The 17,963-nt window shown below is 49.9% G+C and overlaps 7 protein-coding genes across 7 annotated transcripts; 2 read left to right on the top strand and 5 right to left on the bottom strand.

The window, feature by feature from the left end:
* Positions 1-1,023: 1,023 nt before the first annotated feature.
* Positions 1,024-2,262, bottom strand: BKA67DRAFT_661252 (kinase-like domain-containing protein; the record flags this gene model as incomplete). The annotated part of the gene is made up of 1 exon (XM_046107780.1): positions 1,024-2,262. One exon carries the CDS (start codon positions 2,260-2,262, stop codon positions 1,024-1,026), a length of 1,239 nt encoding a protein of 412 aa, XP_045954771.1.
* A 691-nt stretch (positions 2,263-2,953) lies between these two features.
* Positions 2,954-4,628, bottom strand: BKA67DRAFT_661251 (major facilitator superfamily domain-containing protein; the record flags this gene model as incomplete). The annotated part of the gene is made up of 3 exons (XM_046107779.1): positions 2,954-3,781; positions 3,836-4,292; positions 4,345-4,628. 3 exons carry the CDS (start codon positions 4,626-4,628, stop codon positions 2,954-2,956), a joined length of 1,569 nt encoding a protein of 522 aa, XP_045954770.1.
* A 1,807-nt stretch (positions 4,629-6,435) lies between these two features.
* BKA67DRAFT_522405 (uncharacterized protein) lies at positions 6,436-7,802 on the top strand (the record flags this gene model as incomplete). The annotated part of the gene is made up of 2 exons (XM_046098370.1): positions 6,436-6,777; positions 6,834-7,802. The coding sequence occupies 2 exons, from the start codon at positions 6,436-6,438 to the stop codon at positions 7,800-7,802; spliced, it is 1,311 nt and encodes a 436-aa protein (XP_045954769.1).
* A 409-nt stretch (positions 7,803-8,211) lies between these two features.
* Positions 8,212-9,635, bottom strand: BKA67DRAFT_358257 (uncharacterized protein). Its single transcript, XM_046096402.1, has 3 exons — positions 9,410-9,635; positions 9,301-9,350; positions 8,212-9,233 (listed from the first exon to the last, which is right to left on the bottom strand). Exons 1-3 carry the CDS (start codon positions 9,429-9,431, stop codon positions 8,622-8,624), a joined length of 684 nt encoding a protein of 227 aa, XP_045954768.1. The 5' UTR covers positions 9,432-9,635; the 3' UTR covers positions 8,212-8,621.
* A 2,560-nt stretch (positions 9,636-12,195) lies between these two features.
* Positions 12,196-13,180, bottom strand: BKA67DRAFT_358453 (ribosome biogenesis protein SLX9-domain-containing protein). Its single transcript, XM_046096403.1, has 2 exons — positions 12,959-13,180; positions 12,196-12,900 (listed from the first exon to the last, which is right to left on the bottom strand). Exons 1-2 carry the CDS (start codon positions 12,959-12,961, stop codon positions 12,292-12,294), a joined length of 612 nt encoding a protein of 203 aa, XP_045954767.1. The 5' UTR covers positions 12,962-13,180; the 3' UTR covers positions 12,196-12,291.
* Positions 13,116-15,083, top strand: BKA67DRAFT_574182 (ThiF family protein). Its single transcript, XM_046103408.1, has 2 exons — positions 13,116-14,957; positions 15,062-15,083. Exon 1 carries the CDS (start codon positions 13,400-13,402, stop codon positions 14,825-14,827), a length of 1,428 nt encoding a protein of 475 aa, XP_045954766.1. The 5' UTR covers positions 13,116-13,399; the 3' UTR covers positions 14,828-14,957; positions 15,062-15,083.
* Positions 15,084-15,214: 131 nt separating this feature from the next.
* BKA67DRAFT_496384 (mitochondrial import protein Pam17) lies at positions 15,215-15,736 on the bottom strand (the record flags this gene model as incomplete). Its single annotated transcript, XM_046097034.1, has 2 exons — positions 15,215-15,315; positions 15,391-15,736. Coding segments are annotated over 2 exons (447 nt in total), but the record flags the coding sequence as incomplete, so codon positions are not given.
* Between the last annotated feature and the right edge of the window lie 2,227 nt (positions 15,737-17,963).

Genomic DNA, 17,963 nt, shown 5'->3' with positions numbered 1-17,963 from the left:
ACAGAAAGACCCTGGTGCAGTATTTGCTGTCAATTCATTCATCGTTGGTGCAACGGTCTGACCTTGTAACGATTTGAACGCGTGCCAGGGCATCAAACAATAAATATGAATTTTCATTACTAATAATGTAGTACTTGGACCGCTTGAGTCTTATAGAGAGGTTCACTTTGTTAGGCGAACAAAAAGACATATTAAGGTAATTCTTTTAGAATATTGTTCATATCTAATAGGGTAGATATGATTACAGTCATAGTTCAACAGTGTTTGGCTTGCTCGACCCTTACGTCTTTCGTAATTACCACTGGTATGCAATTCTCTCATCAAGGGAGAAATGTAAGCCTCCATTTTCCCTAGATTTCATTGCATATTTTTGCATAGCATATATTTATGAAATCATTATAAAGCGAAGGGATGCCTTCGTGGTAGGATTATTAACGCGCCCCGAATTCAAAACACTTCGTGTTGGTGCATTGTTTTGATAGCTGTCGACTCCCTTCCTTGGTCCTCTTTGAAACATTCAACGCAAACATATTTCTAATATCAAATACATATATTACGACAGGGGTCGCGTGCGGGAATGCTTGCGTGCCACAGGTCATTATCTTAGACCTTTATCAGATCACAGCGCGTAAAATCATGAATCCAACTAGTTTGGTGAGAATAGTCAGAAGATAAGGTCGTTCCATTCTGGATATATTGCACCTTACCAATCATAACTGAGTTCAAGCCCGATATAATTACCGAGACCGCGCGTGCCTGCACGTGAGATGTTTAGATTGGTGAAAGTGACTGCGCTAGAAACGACGTCCAGTGTGTCTTCGTATGTAACCCTGAACACGGATCTTTGTGGTTAATCTATACATCAAGACAGAACTGTTCGCAGTCCTGACAGACAGGAGGAAGTAGTCGGCATGGTGAGGCTGTACGTACTAAGACGAGCGAGTGTAGAATCATCTTAGCTCTCCGCTGTCATGTAAATTTGCAAGTGTCTCTCTGAAACTGATTTATTATCTGTTAAATTTATCATATATCGATTCGTTTGGTTATATATCTTACTCTCGCTTCCAACCATTCAGTGTTACCCCAGAATCCCCAACTAGCCTGAAAACGTAACCAGTCAATCAAAGCTATCTCCCAATGCTGTAAGAAGATATCCCATGGATACGTCTTGCCGGCAATGTCTTCCAGCTTCTGCAAATAGTACAATAGTAATGATTTCTCACCAGGTTGCATACTTAATTCCCCTTCTTGCAGGTCGCCTTCTGGATCGTCAACAAGCATTGTCATTGGTATCGAACACGTGAACAACTTCGCTAGGTCGCACACCCCGAGGCCTAGTCCGACATATTGAAAATCAACAAACGCGACCTGGTCACCTTTTTCCGAGGCAAACATATTTTCTGACTTGACGTCGCCATGAATGATCGTCTCGTACCCTGACATGGAATGTGAAGAGCTTGATTCGGAGCTTGGCGCCAAGAAGGCCGCCACGCGCTCTGCGAGCGATGGACCGCCGCCGGGTGATGGCCTACACAGTATGTCGGACCATTCCACCCCTTTGTCTCGGACCAAGGTTGCGTATTCCTTCCGTCGAGTAGCTAGATAAGTATAGCCACCGTTCAACCAGATTCCCTGGACGTCGAATCCCAACCCCGGGCCATGGTTCCCTCCACTAACTGCCCGAGTCGTCTGCCTCTCTGCCTCCTTCAGCGGAGGTTGTAGCAGTTGATTCCTTGAAAGCTGGGTGGTCTTACCCCAGAAGTGACCGTGAAAACCAGCAAGCCAGTCAAGCGCTGCATGTGCCTGGACCGAGTTGAGCTCGCCACGTTTCTCGAGTGAAACAGTGAATGCCACGTTTGGTTTGAAAGTGCGATCGGATGCCTTCAGGTCTTTCAGCAGTAGCGCGGTTGTCTTCCCATCACTGATACTGGCAATACACTGGGCCACCGCGACGGACTCGGGGAGCTGTGATGCCAAATGTGTGTAGAAATACTGCTCCACCTGATACGAAAGAACCTTCCGTAGGTGGCCCTCATCGCTAATATTGGCCGTCGGCGGCGGGGATATGTACTTGAGGATCAATGACAACGGTTCCTTCTTTGCTGAACCAGGCGAGCCTGCCCTGCCCTGCGTCGCTTGAATGGAGCACACGTGGCCGTAGCCCGCCCATAGCGACTGAAAAGCATTACATGAAACCAGCTCGAGGTCCTCTTGGGACAGAAGAGAACGAGCTATGTTCCCGAGGGGGGTGCTGGCTGCCATGGTTTGATGGCCTTTATCTGACTGCACACCGCGGGTCATAGTGCATGTTGCGGAGGTTGATAATTGCGCGGCGGTGGGGTATGATCTGTTGAAAAAGCTAGCGGACCCCCTGAAAATGGCGCGCAAGGCCAGAAAAACGAGCGGCAACAAAGCCAGCGCATTGAAGTATCGTAGCAGAGACCTCATTCTCCCAGGATAGGTCGAACGCACTGGTTTGCCTGGTGAAGCAAATGTTTTCTGTTGCGACGGGGGCAAGCTTTGCCCCACACGGCCAATCGAAGGTAATCGAAACTTGACTCGACCTCATCCCTAAATGTTGCAGTGTTGGCAACCGTTACAATGCGATCAAAATACGGAACCGATATGGTTCATTACTAATTTAGACTAGTCTTCAAGACAAACAGCAGGAGTCACAGTTATATCACTGCCTTGTACATCGCATTGAAGACTGCCGAAGCCGACATGTCACGAGCGTTACCACTCGAATATTAGCACAATAGGTTCAGATGAACCCCTGGCAAGAATGTGCAGGTCGTCACTTAGGTATGCATAGGTTCGAGGTGACGTGCGTATATGTCGGTATCACTAGCCTCACAAAGAATTTGTGCTAACTACACGTCTGAAGCTACCAAAAACAGCTGCACGCAACCCGAGATGATTAGGAAGTCTATATCTCATGATAAGAATCCAACTACAGTGTAGGGTTGAACCTGTTTCGGATGCGTTCGCCGAAGATAAAGAAAACAAGCGGAATAGGTACAAGCGCCAATGAGACGAATGCGAGCAGGCTATTGCCCCAACCAAGACCCAGAGTGTTGTACATTTGTAATCCTCCCAGAGGCAAGAGGGCTCCGAGCAATGAACGAAGGACCGTTAGCGCTGCGGTTGTTGAAGCAGCATATTTCGGATAGGTGTCGAGAAGGTAGTTCTGCACAGACATCATCACTCCCATCAAGCCGGCTGTGAAGATCACGACTCCAATCATGGGCACGATCCAGTGCACAACCTTATCCGTGGCCCATCCATAGATAAATAGTCCTACTGGAAGGGTCAAGCCACTTGGGATAGTCAATAGCGGCGGCAAGCGAACCTCTGGCTTGTGCGTCACTCCAGCTGCCTGGTTGCGCTTGACAATATTGTCAGAGATAAGCCCGAAGCCCGTGACGCCGATCATCATTCCTATGCCGGCTGGGAGGAACGTCAGTCCACTCGTACCTTCATCGAATCCATACTGGCCTGTATAAACGAACGAAAATGTGGCGATAAGCAGATACAAAATGCCGTATGTGATGGCAACATAGAGGGCGTTGAGCGTAACGATAGGCGTGACCACCAGCAGCTTTATTGGGCGTATCATAGCCAATCTCAACTGCTCGGTCGGAGTGGTGCGACCGGCGTACTTATTGTGCAAGTCCGGGTTGCCAGTTTCCATGCGAAGTCTTTGAGCTCTTTGCTCCAGTAGCACGGGGCCAAAGGTTTCGCGGAGGAAGAAGTAAGAGACCGGGATGAATAGTCCAGACTGGCAGCACGTTAGTATGAAATTTTGGAGATGCTCAACATGGCAGTTGCTCACTAGGATAAGTATCAGCCAATATACCCATCTCCATCCAGCCGCTCGGATCAGATAACCTCCGGCGACGGGCCCAATACATGGACCCAGCAGTGGGCCCAATGCCCAAACCGAGAGAGCCCTGCCTCGCATCTCTACTGGCATCATATCTGCGATACTACCACTCCCGATTGTGATTGGCACCGACCCTGCTAGGCCCATGAGAAACCGGAACGCCAACAGCATACCGATACTGTTACTGAGAGCCGTACACATGGTGAAGATTGCGAACAAGACATTACCCCAGATGTAGAGGGGTCTTCGACCATAGATTTCGCTCAGGGGCGCGGCAAGTAATGGACCGAAGGCAAAGCCGAGGACGTAGATGGATACCAGGAATGTTGCGGTGATGGATGATGTGCTGCGAAATTCCACCATGATCGAACGAATACCAGGAGCGAACATGGAAGAACCGAGCGGACTGATCGATATCAGCCTCGATGTACACGAGTTTGCGTTGGGACTAAACTTACGTGACGATGGTCAACAGCGACAAGATGGACACGTTTAGCCACTTCTTCTTGTCAGGCCAGTTCATGGGGTTATTGGGATCTTGAGGGCCGTCCCAATCAACGGTATTCGGATCAACCTCGTCTGCAGACTCGCGCTTATCATTACCGGCCTCGATGTCAACCTCGTTGTCTGGCTCGAGAGTCGAGTTGTCGGGATCTAATGAGATATCCATGGTTGATTTCTCTGGATCCTTTGTATCGGGGCTTCCCTGCTTGTCAGGTTGCTTCCTCGTAACATCGGACATGATTCTGATGATTACAATGCGGGAATTGAATTAGGTAAGATCCGAGGCTTGGTCGTTTGCAGCTGAGCTGCAAATATCAGTGTTGACAAGTAAGTGGACGGAAGATGCAATGAGTGCATGCAAAAGAAATTTAAATCCAAGGAAAACTGGGAACCGTAGAAACGCAAATGGTTCATGAGTGAATGCAAGCAAGAGAAATTATGAGATGGGTGTTGCCTTGGGAAAATAATCTGATTGTGTTGCTTCGTGATGTACAAAGCAGTTCGGATCTTACAGTCTTCCGTACTACGAGGGACCTGTTTTTATGCAACATTATTAAGGGGTTTTTGTCTAATGTTGGGGTACCAGACTCGGACATCGTCTTGTTACCTAAGAGACAGCAATGGCTTTACATGCAGCCTTTGACTACTATAGTTATTTTCATGATGCATTTGGCTGAGCTTTCCACAGCACCTTAATGTCTGAATTTTGGTACCAATCATCAAGATATCAGTCACTTTACGCTTGCTACTGTGGAAAGGTGGCATGCACAACTTCTGTCGTCCATATTGTTAGTATTTACCTTTCTAAGACAGAGCATCACAAAATGCCCAAGTTCTCTGGGGATATATTTTTTGAACGGTCTGGCCAGTGGAGGCCTTTCCAAATACAATACTACCCCCGGGGCATGTACATAATCTGGAGGTTCTGATCCACTCAGCACCGGAATGAAGAAGAAGCGCCGGATGCACAAATTATGAAAGGAAAGCTTAATGAGGCCGGAGATTACACCGACATCGCTAATCTAGCGCTCCTTCCCCGGGATTTTCTCCCCCGTAAACTCCGACCAATCGCTAACCCATTAGGCCTTGTAGCATGACGCATTTTGCTATGAATCTGTCGTGAGGGGACGCTGATGGCCTTCATAGAGGCTTACTCTGAAAAATATGCTCTCTTCGGACAAACCCAGGGTGATAAGAGCTTTGGTTCTTAATTGAATCAATCGCTGTGTCTTGCTCTTATTTCCTGGTGCCCCACGGTATATTGCTCTACAACCTTTCACTTGGTGTTTGTAGCGTCCGAGGTGCGCCTATAAGGACAGGAAGTTTATTTGTTGTTGCGCTGGATAGGGAAAGCTTTCCAGTCGCAGTCTACCAGCTAGCTATCTCCTAGACTAACCTAGTAAGAACATACTATGGATGCACAGACCATCAGATCATGTGACCATAATGAGAGGTCCCCCCTTCTTCCCCCGAACGTTGTTTTGTCGGATCGGCAGCATCGGTAACGTTAAGCGCTAGGTAGGCTCCACAAGTATGTACCTTGTCCAGTACGTGGTATTTTGCGCTAATCGACTATGCTATACGTCGTCCACGGCACCAAGGCGGGCCAGTTGGGATGAACTTGACGAGAAGTAATCCATCAACGTTGGTGCAACAACGATCGAAATTTATAGAGGTCCAACTAATGCTTAACTACGTCATGAACTCTATACACAAGAAATCTACTCGGGCCATCACTGCGATGGGGCCCCATTCTCATGCTGATTCCATGTCTTAACCATCACATGGCGACAAATCCTGAAATAATGACTCCTGGTCTTGATCACTGAAGATCCATGTATGAAAGCTATATTTCCCCCACGTCACCATGTCACGCCTCAACTTAGGTACATTTCGGGCATGAGACCCCGGTTTTGCGGGGACGAAAAGCTTCTGCCCCGATCCATGTCTGTAATGTGGAGTTGTTGGTAACGAGTATCAGTATTACGCTCATTCCCCCGAACCGTCATGTTGTCTTTCTCTCTACATAAAACAAATTACTGAACATGGCCAGATCCCCAGTCACGGTTGCGCTATCCGTCGCGCTGCTGGCTACATCTTTAGGATACCTATATAATACCTACTCTCCGGTTGTACGACGTCTCATCACAGTGATCGGGGTTTACAGGTACCCATCTGCTTTCAAGGCAACGAGCGCTGGAGATTTGGTCATCATTGACAACACGATCCACTGCGAGGACATCCATTATTATGAGCCGACACACGAGCTATACACTGCCTGCGAGGACTCTCACGCCACTAGGTTCTCATGGTTTCCCCCACTAGCCGAGTTCAATGCCTCGGTGCTTGGGCAGGCCCGCGCGAGTTTGTTCACCATCAACCCCGATGTAAGACTAGCCAACCTCATCATGCTTACCGTAGGCTAATCACCATGGCTCCGCAGACCAAAAAGGCACAGAAGCTGGAGCTGGAGAACTTCCGGGGACCGCTTGTCACACATGGGATCGACGTGATCGGGGACCCGAAGGCTGGCGAGGAGAAGGCCGTCTACATTTTCGCGGTCAACCATCTTCCGGATCCGGAGTACTTTGACGAATCGTACCGGCAGAGAGCAAAGCCCGCCAAGGGCCAGCCCAAGGCACGATCGCAGATTGAGATATTTCGTCACGAGATAGGCTCGCCCACCGCCCAGCACCTTCGATCTGTCCGCCACTCACTGATCAAGACCCCAAACGACATCTTGGCCCTGGGCCCCACTCATTTCCTTGTCACCAATGACCACCACTACCGAGAAGGCTTCATGCGAGAGATTGAGGAGATCTACCCGGGGGCGACGTGGACTGAAACCGTCGACATCGAGCTGACTGACATGCTCGCAGTCGACCCCGAAGCTGGGGTCACGGCTGCCATCGCCTTGGACAGCATCCACAACAACAACGGCCTTGGCCATGGCCGGACCGATGCCGAATTGCTCGTAGCCAGTGCTATAGGAGGGACACTGCACTTGGTCGAGCCAGCCGATACCAAGTCCGGCCACACTTACCGTATCGTGGATGAAGTATTCCTAGATTCCACGATCGACAACCCAAGCTACTTCAATGACCCATACGCTAGCAGCTCCTACGATGCAAGCGGGTTCGTCTTGGCTGGATTGGCAAGGGGTGTCGACCTCGCCCAGACACATACTGATCCGGCTGCAAAGGATCCAGTCCTGGTTTGGTATGTTAGGAAGGTGGGCGATAAGTGGGAGAAACGTCTCATATTCGAGGACGATGGCACGACGGTTCGGACTGCAAGCGCCGCTGTTCTGGTCGCGATCGACCCAGCCAAGGAGGGCGGGAAGAGACGGGCATGGTTGTTCGTGACAGGATTCCTTTCCGCGAACGCTGTTGCTATCAAGATAGACTTGTGAGCTTTGGCAATATGGCTCAGAGCATGGTTATCTTCTTCAAATAAATGGACGTGCCTCTTCCCTCTTGGCCGATACATTTCGTCGAGTCATTATGGGCAGTTCTCGCCATTATTAGACTGAAAATAGCGATCTGGAGAGCCAGAAACAGTTGCGAGTGGGGGGAATGGAACTCAGAGAGGAGTCGCTTGACCAATAGAGACAATCACAGATCACGGGAATGCCACACTTAAATTACAAGAAAAAGGGTAAACCTGAGCCAAAGAGACCACACATGCTGAGGATCGCCTGTACGTATGATCGATAAAGCTACTTCAAAATCTATGAGCCACCTTGCCTCGCTAAATATGCAATCCATTGATACCGCATACGCCTCGACTAAGTGAACTGAAATACAGTCACCAATATCGAACGCCGGATGCTATTCCATGGCCTATAGTAAGAGTGGTACTTGCAACCTCCATATATTACAGAGCAAACATGGTGAGAAACTCGCTGTATGTTTTGAGCAAGACTATCCGGTCGCTCGTCGACCAATTTGACGACCCACGGTGTATTTTGCCGTATTCTGCCGACTAGTGCAACCTGATCCAGGACCCAGCAGTTTGTACTGAGATTGGTGCAAACATAAGTCATAATTTAGTTACCACCTTAGCAGGTTGTGTAGTCAGACTAAGTTACCCAGGGAGAAAGCGGGGATCAGTCGATGGGCAGACAACGAGAAAAAAGGGCCCGAAGCTGTGTTTGGAAAAAGCCGCGCCGGATATATGAGCTTCTCTCATTGCAGTTGGGTCGGTTGAGATAGAGGAAAGGTGCAGTGGCCTACTCAATACGGGGCGGCGTGTTACTGTGGCTGCTTGTCGACCGTCTTCTCTCTCCCTCCTTGCGCAAGTTGTTGATAATGGTGATCATCTCCTTCCGGGCGCCGATGGCATCAATTGCCTTGTGCGCCATGCTCATGGAGATTTTCTCGCCGGCATTGACGGCAAGAAGTCGCTTGGTGAGCAGATGGCGCATAATGATGCATACGAAAACGCCACAGTCACTGCCATTGTCCTGCTGGGGACACTCAGAAAGATAGTGAAAACGTAGCTTCTTTTGCAGGACAGGCTCTAGTCGGCGAAGACAAAGTCGAGCCTCGTCGTTGTTGGCTCCCTCAAGAGAGTCGTAGTGGAAAGCAACACCGTCAATTATACTCACAAGGAGCAGAGACCAATGCGAACCGCCTTCCGCCATGGAGACGTTCCTATTGTCGTTGATAGGCAAAAAGATGTGGGTGACATGCTTGAATGAGGGCAGGGCTTGTCGGACGCCTACGGTATCGGTGTCCTTCATCAGCAGGAACGTCATGGAAGGACGCAGGAGAACAATGTTGGCCTGGGGATACTTTGTGAGGATTTCTTGTTCTAAAAACTCCTCCCAGAAGGCGATGTTCTAGAGGACGTTGGTGTGATGAGCAAGTAAAGTAGAAATCGCAACTGGAAGGGTAGCCATGACTTACATTGTCAGTGAGCCAGTCCTGTCTAAGAGACTTGACATCTTCGTAGGTTACTGTAAACAAAGTCAGCAAAGAAGACATGGGTGCGGAGAGTCAAGTTTCCAGAGCATACAACAAACATCGTGATCTAGCATGGTGTTAGCCCAAAACTGTCGCAGTTATCCGAGGAAGGAGGGAAGGTTGAAGCGGACTTACACGATAGATAAGCCTGATCGCCTCTGGGGCCGGGGGACAACTGTGTAGAAGAAGTTAAGCGAGTGGCACCACTTATCTTTTGAACGGGGAAGCGAGGTATGTGCTGAGGTATACCCCGAGAAAGGACTTCCTTCTTGACAGAGACAGGAACAGGGACAGGGACAGGGACAGACGAGTGATCTTGACTGTGCTGAACGAGGTGCTCTTGCGCTTGCTCCTGCCTATGGTGTCTGTCTTGTTCTTGTTCTTGTTTTTGTTCATGTTCATGCTCTTGGGAAGGGGGATCTTGGGAAAGGACATTGCCTACACTGTCACCAAAGCGGCGCGCAAACTTCTCACGGAACGGCATGTTGCGACGCTTTCGGGCTGTGTTAGCATGTTGTGTACGAGTGCGCTTATGAGCAGCCTTGGTACGGTGCAACATGGCTGCTGACGGGGTCCGTACAAGTAAATCCTGCCAGGCTGCGAAGTCTCTATGTATGATAGTATTGGTTGTCTTGCCACAACCAGCTTGTCGCGAAGCAGCGATCGTGTCTCTTGTGTTGTCGCTGGTTGCAGGAGAGTTATGTATAGCGTGGTCGTGCTGTTTCGGCGAGGGTCGGGCGCTGTGGAAAAATGTGCGTTTAAGTGGAAAAGCCCTTGTCGCTGGTGGTCGAGTATGGTATAGGTATTGCTTCTTGTGGATGGGATTATTAGACTGCTTTGTTTTGTCTTGTCTCGTCTTGTCTTCTTGTGACCTGGAACGCAGAATGGACTTGGTGATGGAGGGGTTGAAAGCAGGCTACTTGGCGATGGTGACGGTGATGTAAGTTACCTTCTTAAAATCAATCAATCGCCTTGCCTATCGAACCAGAACCTGTACGGGGGGATCCGTACTGTAGTTGCTTTTCGCTTCGCAGGGTAGTCGGTAGTCGTTAGTCCAGTAAGGATAACTAACCAGCTAACCAACCATGGCGGACAAGGATGTCAGACCCCCAATGTGACGACGACGACGACGGCAAAATTGATTCAATCGCCGAGGCAAAAACTCAGACATACAGAAACCTTTTTTGTGTATTTTCGAGGGAAATTCATCCTGTTGATCGTCGCGTCTTACGAGAGCAGTCAGCGAATGTTATGTAAAGTAGTTGTGTAGACGGATTCAATTGCTTGCGATCAATTTGGGACATCAACGGACTTTCTGAAGAGTCCCTGGCAAAAGTCAAGATTGCGGGGGAAAGGCTAGAAAGGGACAGGGACAGCGCTCTACTTGCTCTACATGCACCAACGTACTTGTGAACCTATTAAGGTTACTTGCTCGTGCGTTGTCGCGCTCCTGTTAACTGAAAGGGAGCCCACCTTTTCAGCACCTTCATGAGATGGACTCTTCCAACTTCCCGCACTTGCACTTGCACATGCACATTTTTAAACACAACATTGAATCCTGGATAAACAATCAAACAAACAAACAAACAAACAAACAAACTCTCCTTGGCTGTGCACATTGTTTCAAGATGGGACATTGTCTGCATCATTAACATGTGTGCCTCTCTGGCTGAAAACTTAAGTTATTCAGTAAAGCAAAGTGTGTCTTGTCGGGCTCAGCCATGTAACCAAGTATCGTGCTCAAAGCAATGCCCGAGGTTGATGACGACAGGTTGCGGCTGAGTGCTGCCAACACGATACCAACTCAACTCTACCGGTCTGCCGTGAGCCCACTCCCAGATTTCTCACATGTTCACCAGCATACCGGCATACTGGTATTAATACTCCATCCCCCACCCTCGGAAAGCAACCCCCGGTCTGTGTCATACACACGCCCACTGCAATGACCCCTCTGGTGATCGGAGCCTTAGCCTCCATGCACGACATACCCCATGCCCATGTCACAGGCCTCCAGAAATCCAGTCCTACTTGCCCTACCACAAAAAATGAGTTCGGTGTATCTCCACCTGGCGGGTAACTGCCATTGTCTTAACTTCTTGGCGCCCATGTTAGAACCACATCAAACAGGTAAATGAGTTCTATCTCCAGCCCCAGCCTTGTCTCGTGTCATCCGGTATGGTATAACCTTACCTTCTCTCACCACATAGTACGCAGGCATTTACGGCCGCCGACAAAAAGAAATTAAGTGTATATATATATATATATATCAAGTTCACCAACATGTCTTGACATGCCTTCATGTCCAACTACCAACAAACTCGGAATCGTCCATGTCTAGAGGTTTCGCCAGTTTGCTCGAGCGAACAGTACTGTATAGTAGTGTGCAAAGACACAAAATCATCATAGATACACAATGCCAATGAGGGGCCTGAAAATCACATTAAAATTACTCTTCTTGAATGTACCCCTAAGCTGATCAAACCCAGCGACACATGGCATCGCTCTTCCGAGTCTTGTACTCTGGCGGCACCATGGGCAGCAATCCTTTTGGCCATGCCAGTACGCTGCCCGTTTGCCTGGCCCCGACAGTCTGTCCTAACTCATGGCGAGCTAATTTGTATCTTCCCGTCTAGTCAGGGAACTGCGATTGTGACTATTACTCAGAGGGTATCATCCGTCGTGAAAGAGCCTCCTCACCCCTCTCTGGCTACTCCTGGCGGTCCAATACAGACAGGCTGCTGACGTGGCATGAATATGGCAGAGCGATTCAATACGGGGGGCCTTCTGGGTATCAGCATACCAGACTAGGCTGGTTCTGGCTTTGGGCAAGGGCGTAATATGTCTGCCACATCCTCCACGGCGGGCACTAGATGTTGGTTGCTAACAGGTGTATCGGTACAAATATTGCCGCTCTTCCGATGGATTCGTAGAGCATCACTTAGTGTCGTCCTTCTGCCCCAAGAAAGCCGGGTTTTGCTCCATGGTCGCTGAGATGAACCCCCGCAGTGCAGCCCATCGACTTGCCGTGGCATTTTGCGCCGGCTGGCCTTTTTCTACCTGCCCAGCGCAGTCCTCGCTTGGCTCGACGTTCATGTTGTCTGCAGCGCCCACGGCGTTCAGTCTTGCCAGGCTGCCCTGGAATCGCTGCACCTCGCCCTTGACAACCTTCTCCTTCTTCTTGAGCGCACCTTTCCGACTCTTCAGACTCTTGAGCCGCACCTTGCCCTCCTTTAGTTGCCGCAGACTCTCCTCCGTCTCGCCGTCGGCTAGCAGGTCTGGTAGCGCCTTCTTGAGGGAGTCGAGGTCGGTGACAAGCTTTTTGCCTGGGCGGCGGCGCTTGAGTGGCTTGTTGTTTGACTTTTCGATCCGGGATACGAACGATGAGTGTTTGACTGTCCGCTTGTCCTTCTTCGAGTTGATAAACGAGTCTGACGTTTCGATGGCGTCCGGACGAGGCGCCTTGCGCGGCGCATATTCACTGCCCTCAGATTTGGCAGCGATCTTTGCCCGCAATGAGCGGCGCTTGGTGGGAGCTACTGGGGCCTTGATGATGGATTAGCAGGTGATACTTTCGATCAAGAGTGTCTGAAATCTGTCTTACCATTGTATGTCTCTAGGCTGAGCGAGGACAGACGTATATCAAGAGTTGTTGTCCAAGTAAGTAGTCTTAGCCAGGCGGGTACTGCTTGTACAGTATTGAAGTTTAGCCGATGTTGAAGCTCTCAAAATTTTAGCGGGGTCACCACGTGGGGTTTCAAGGGAAGGTTGCCGCTATCGCTACTGTCAGTAAGATCCTATTTGTCTAACATTGGTGCTAGGAGTAAGTACATAGGTGATTACCCTGTTGCATGTCAGTTACCCCTACAATTCTGGAGGTACTGCAGCTGGGCCGGGGGGAAAAAAGAAAAGAAAAACCACTTACAAGGGAATCTTATATATGCGCTTACAAAAAAACCAGGGTGGCGCAATCTATTTTCTTGTAGGACGACAATTTTACGTTCAGTCTTGGGTGTAAATACAAATTGAAGGGCTCAGACGTACAATGGATGCGGCTGCTACTAAAGCCGCCCTTCTGAGGCAGCAGATTGTCCAGACCGAACATGAACTTGAACGGCTGCGTGTGCAGTTACGGGAACTCGAAACCCCATCACTCATCTCGGGCCGCCATGACGGGGACGGCGAACTTGCCTCTGAGGTGCCTTGGAACTGGCCACTGCGAGAAGAAGAATATGCTCGTTATGGTCGCCAGCTCATCATCCCCACCTTCGGTATACAAGGTCAACTTCGTCTCAAATCCACTGCCGTTCTCATTATTGGTGCAGGAGGTCTTGGATGCCCAGCCGCCGCATATCTCGCAGGAGCCGGCACGGGAACTCTGGGTATAGTCGACGGAGATGTGGTCGAGGCCTCCAACCTGCACCGCCAGATCGCGCACAGCACTGCCAAGGTCGGCATGAAGAAAGTGGACAGCTTGGTCAACTTCTGCCGAGATTTGAACCCCGAACTTTCTTACGTGCGACATGGTACACATCTGACACCGGAGAACGCCGAGGAGATCGTGTCCCGATACGACATTGTCCTGGACTGCACTGATCATCCGACCTCCCGCTACTTGATCTCGGACGTATGCGTGCTGCTTCAGAAACCTTTGGTTTCGGCGTCGGCCTTGCGCACAGATGGGCAGCTCATCGTCCTGAACAACCCGCCAGCACCCGTGGGCACCCCAGAGGGCGGGCCGTGCTATAGATGTGTATTCCCGAAGCCACCTCCTGCCGACAGCGTGGTCAGCTGCGGCGAAGGAGGCATACTAGGACCCGTCGTGGGTGTCATGGGTGTATTGCAGGCACTCGAGGCCATCAAGCTGATCGCGAACGGGATCGGCATGCCACCAAGGGAGCCGACCACGCCCAGTCTGCTGCTGTTCTCGGCATCAGGTACGACCACATTTCGCTCCATGAGAATGCGTGGTAGGCGAGCGGACTGCTTTGCCTGCTCCACCTCGTCAACTTTATCACTGGAGACTCTCAAATCTGGATCACTAGACTACGTGGCCTTCTGTGGCGTTGCAAGCCCAGTGCAGGTCCTAAAACCGGAGGAAAGAGTCACAGCTGCTTTCTACGATACATTCAGGAACGGGAAGCCGAACCCAGCCCATATCTTGCTAGATGTGCGTGAGCGAGAGCACTTCGACATTGCCAGCATCCCCGGCGCCATCAATGTACCCTTCTCCACGTTTCAAGTGAGAAGTGCACCTTCAGAGAAGCCCGGAAGGCCAGGCTGGTTGCCCGAATCTCTCCCAGCAGACGCTCCTATCTACGTAGTCTGCCGAGTCGGCAATGATTCGCAACTAATTGCTCAACGATTGAAGGAGATGGGCCTGGACGAAGCCGGAGCTCGGTTTGTGGGGGACATATCTGGAGGCATGAGGGCGTGGAAGCACCAAGTAGATACATCACTGCCATTCACTTGACACGGTAGCAGGTGCATCATAGATGTAGCAAAGCTTCTCTGGTAAGAGGAGTTCAATTCACAAGGCAGATCCGCATTGGACATGGCCACTATTGATACACTATTGGAGAGGTTCAAAACGCCGAAATTTGGTAAGCACCACATTAATTCTTTCCGCGGCCATATGGTTCCTCGTATCTCGAAGGACCAAAACCCCCCAGGCGCTCCCTTTGCCTACTCGGCTTACAGTATACAGCTCTGTCTGAACCTGGGCGAGCTGGCAATGCATCCTTCTGGGTGGTTGGTAGAAGGAGGAGTTAGAAACCTAGCATATCCCGGTAGACAATGGTGTTGTATGTAACCTAAGTGACTTTGTATGACGCATTCATGCAATGCTCATGACTACGATTTAGAGGAAGCTGGTACGCTTCTTGTTGAAGGCTCTCTGGTCCTTGAGCCATTGTCTGTATCCAGCGACACTGGAGATCTTCTCGCCATAGTAATCGGGCACTACGAGATAGTCAGTCGGCCATAAGGGAAGGGCTTGCAGTCGGGGAGGCTGTGATGAAAGGGGTCATGGCTCACCAGGGTTTCCGACGGAGCTGACGCTGGGGTCCACGCGGTTCTTCTTGATCCTGCCAAAGAACTCGACCTCCTTGTTGGCCATGGGGGTCTTGACTCCCCTCTTGGCGATGTAAAAGATGGTGGAGCCGAGACTTGGGCCGGCCAACCAGCCCAGGGCAGCAGAGCTCATGGTGATCAAACCCAAGGTGATGAACGGGTCGAGGGGCAGTTTGCCGAGGAAGTCTACGTCGATGTTGATGAGAACGAGTCCTGCCAAGCTTCCGCCGATCATCATGGTGACTATGCTGCATGCCTGCTGGTATCGCCTTCGTGTCTTGCGTAGGGCAAAGAAGGTGTTCCAGTCGAGGCCTGGCGTGGCCGAGGACGTGGACGTGGATGTGGCTGTGGCTGTGGAAGTGGTTGTCGAGGCATGTCGGCGGATTGCGGACGGGCACTGCGTGACGGGTTGTTTCCTGGCGGCCTGCCTGGAGACGGCAGCGCAGGTAGATATGGGGGCGTTGAGGACGAATTGGCGCTGGAGGCGGGATGTGACGGTGGCCATGGTGGACTTGGACTGCAGCTGGAGCTGGAGCTGGAGGCCACGCGAGCCCAGCAGGCCGAGGCGCGTGATCTGCGTTGTCGAGGTCAACATGATCTCAATCGACTTATGGGCGCAGTGTGTGAGGGTCGCATGTATCTAGGCGCGAAGTGGTATGGGGAGTTTACGATGCGTCGCTTGCCGTGGGATTCGGAGCTTGCGATGCTGTCGTCGTGGGTTGTCGTGAAATTTCGATGCTTAATAAGTGAACAGCTCCAACTTTTGCTTTCGGAAAGCTTTACAACAGCTCCAAGACAAGACTACTTGTCAAATGGAGTTAGTCTAGCTAGCACTACTCCAAGCTGTCTCGTAGCTTGTGCAAGTGTGACGTGCAAGTGCAACTTTTCCAGAGTTCGGTCGAATATTCGACGGGGTACCCCTACGGCAGCCTACAGTACGTGAGTACTCCGTAGCCCTCAGTTATTCCCTGTATGTACATACATGCCTCTCTATCCAACTGGCTCATTCACCCCTCAAAAGAAACTCCCGGATTGCACGGGCTCGCTCGTTTCGCGTCCACGAAGCACCAAACTTCCCTTGTATTTTAGCTACAAGGCCGACGTGCGTCCCTGTCATGCGCTGTCCTAGGCTGTCGTAAATGAGGAACAGCAATCGTCAAGTAGGCTTTAATCAGTCTCTAGTCTAGCCTCCAGTTTCTCGCATATGTTTTACCTGCAGATCCGTACTCAACCGATTGCCGTGTGCGATTGGGAAATTTCTCTTCGTGTCGTTTTCAGAGCCCAACTTGAAATTAATTAATTGATTAAACCCCCCCCCCCCCCCCCCCCTTCTTCTTTACAAGCTACTGCTCCGTCCGCAATGAACAGCTCAGCTGTTCGTTTACTAGTGGCTTGTTACATAGCTCATTCGAGCTGAAGTCGTATAGAAACACACAGTCACTATTCCCGCCCCATACTTACGCTCTCAGGGTGCAAGGCTTTGGCTCAATTGCATGGCTATCCCGGAGACAGTTTCATCCAATTATAACTAACCGACCATGTTTATATTTCCACGGGCAACATTCACACGGTTCGTAGGTCATATACTCCGGAGCCAGATGGCCCCCGTCGTCGGCTTAGAGATCAGGGGGGCCCATTTTCGAAATCGATGGTATTGAAATCCTGAAAAAGCTCCCGGAAACTGGTATTCTGTGGAAACCTGTAGCAAAGAAGAACTAGATATTACGGCTCGTGAAACGGGAGTGAATGCGGAGAGCACATCAAGAAACCCTTACCGACATAAGACAGAGTTCCTTACTCAAGTTTGATACTTAATTCCGAACAGCTAGGCTGTTATGACTAGGGGCATATGCTGGGGACTGGGCGAGATCATACCATCGTAAGCTGCCTAATCTGCCCATTCAGGTGCCTTTATTCGCTAGTATCATATACTATTTACATAGCTATGAAGAGTTGTTGAGATTCGAAGCGCTCAATGCATACACTAGGGACGATAAGACTTTCAACCGATGCTTCGGATCGTGAAGTCTTTGATATGTATTTCGTGTAAGATTTTGCAAGAAACTTGATCTACTAGGCAGGCTTCCACCATCAGATTACTGTCATCGCCAGGAAGGAGTTTTGTAGTGCACAGTTGTAAGAGGCTGGATGCGGTCGTGACCTACGTGGGTGAGTTGACGGTGTGCCAGTGCGTCCCTAACATTCCCATTGGTATGCTTGTGAATGCTCGATCGGTTTTAGATCACATTTAATCTTTATTAATGTATAATATACAACACTTATAAGACAATTTATTGAAATCTAAATACATAGCCTTATAAATATAATTTAAACAAAATCTTTAAAACTTGATTAAAAGTTATTACATATATTTTTTTCGAATATAAAAACAAAAACCTTTATATAATCTAATTCAACGTACAGAACTTAATTTAATCAACTTTGCTTTTATCTCCAAGTTCTTATTTACTAGGATAATAACGTTACCATTCTCCACCTTTCGGCCACTTAAAGTAATAACCATTCCGTCTTTCTTT

Source organism: Truncatella angustata (genome assembly GCF_020726525.1).
Source record: "Truncatella angustata strain MPI-SDFR-AT-0073 chromosome Unknown BKA67scaffold_7, whole genome shotgun sequence".
Taxonomy (NCBI): domain Eukaryota; kingdom Fungi; phylum Ascomycota; class Sordariomycetes; order Amphisphaeriales; family Sporocadaceae; genus Truncatella; species Truncatella angustata.
This window is presented reverse-complemented; position numbering and strand designations above follow the sequence as displayed.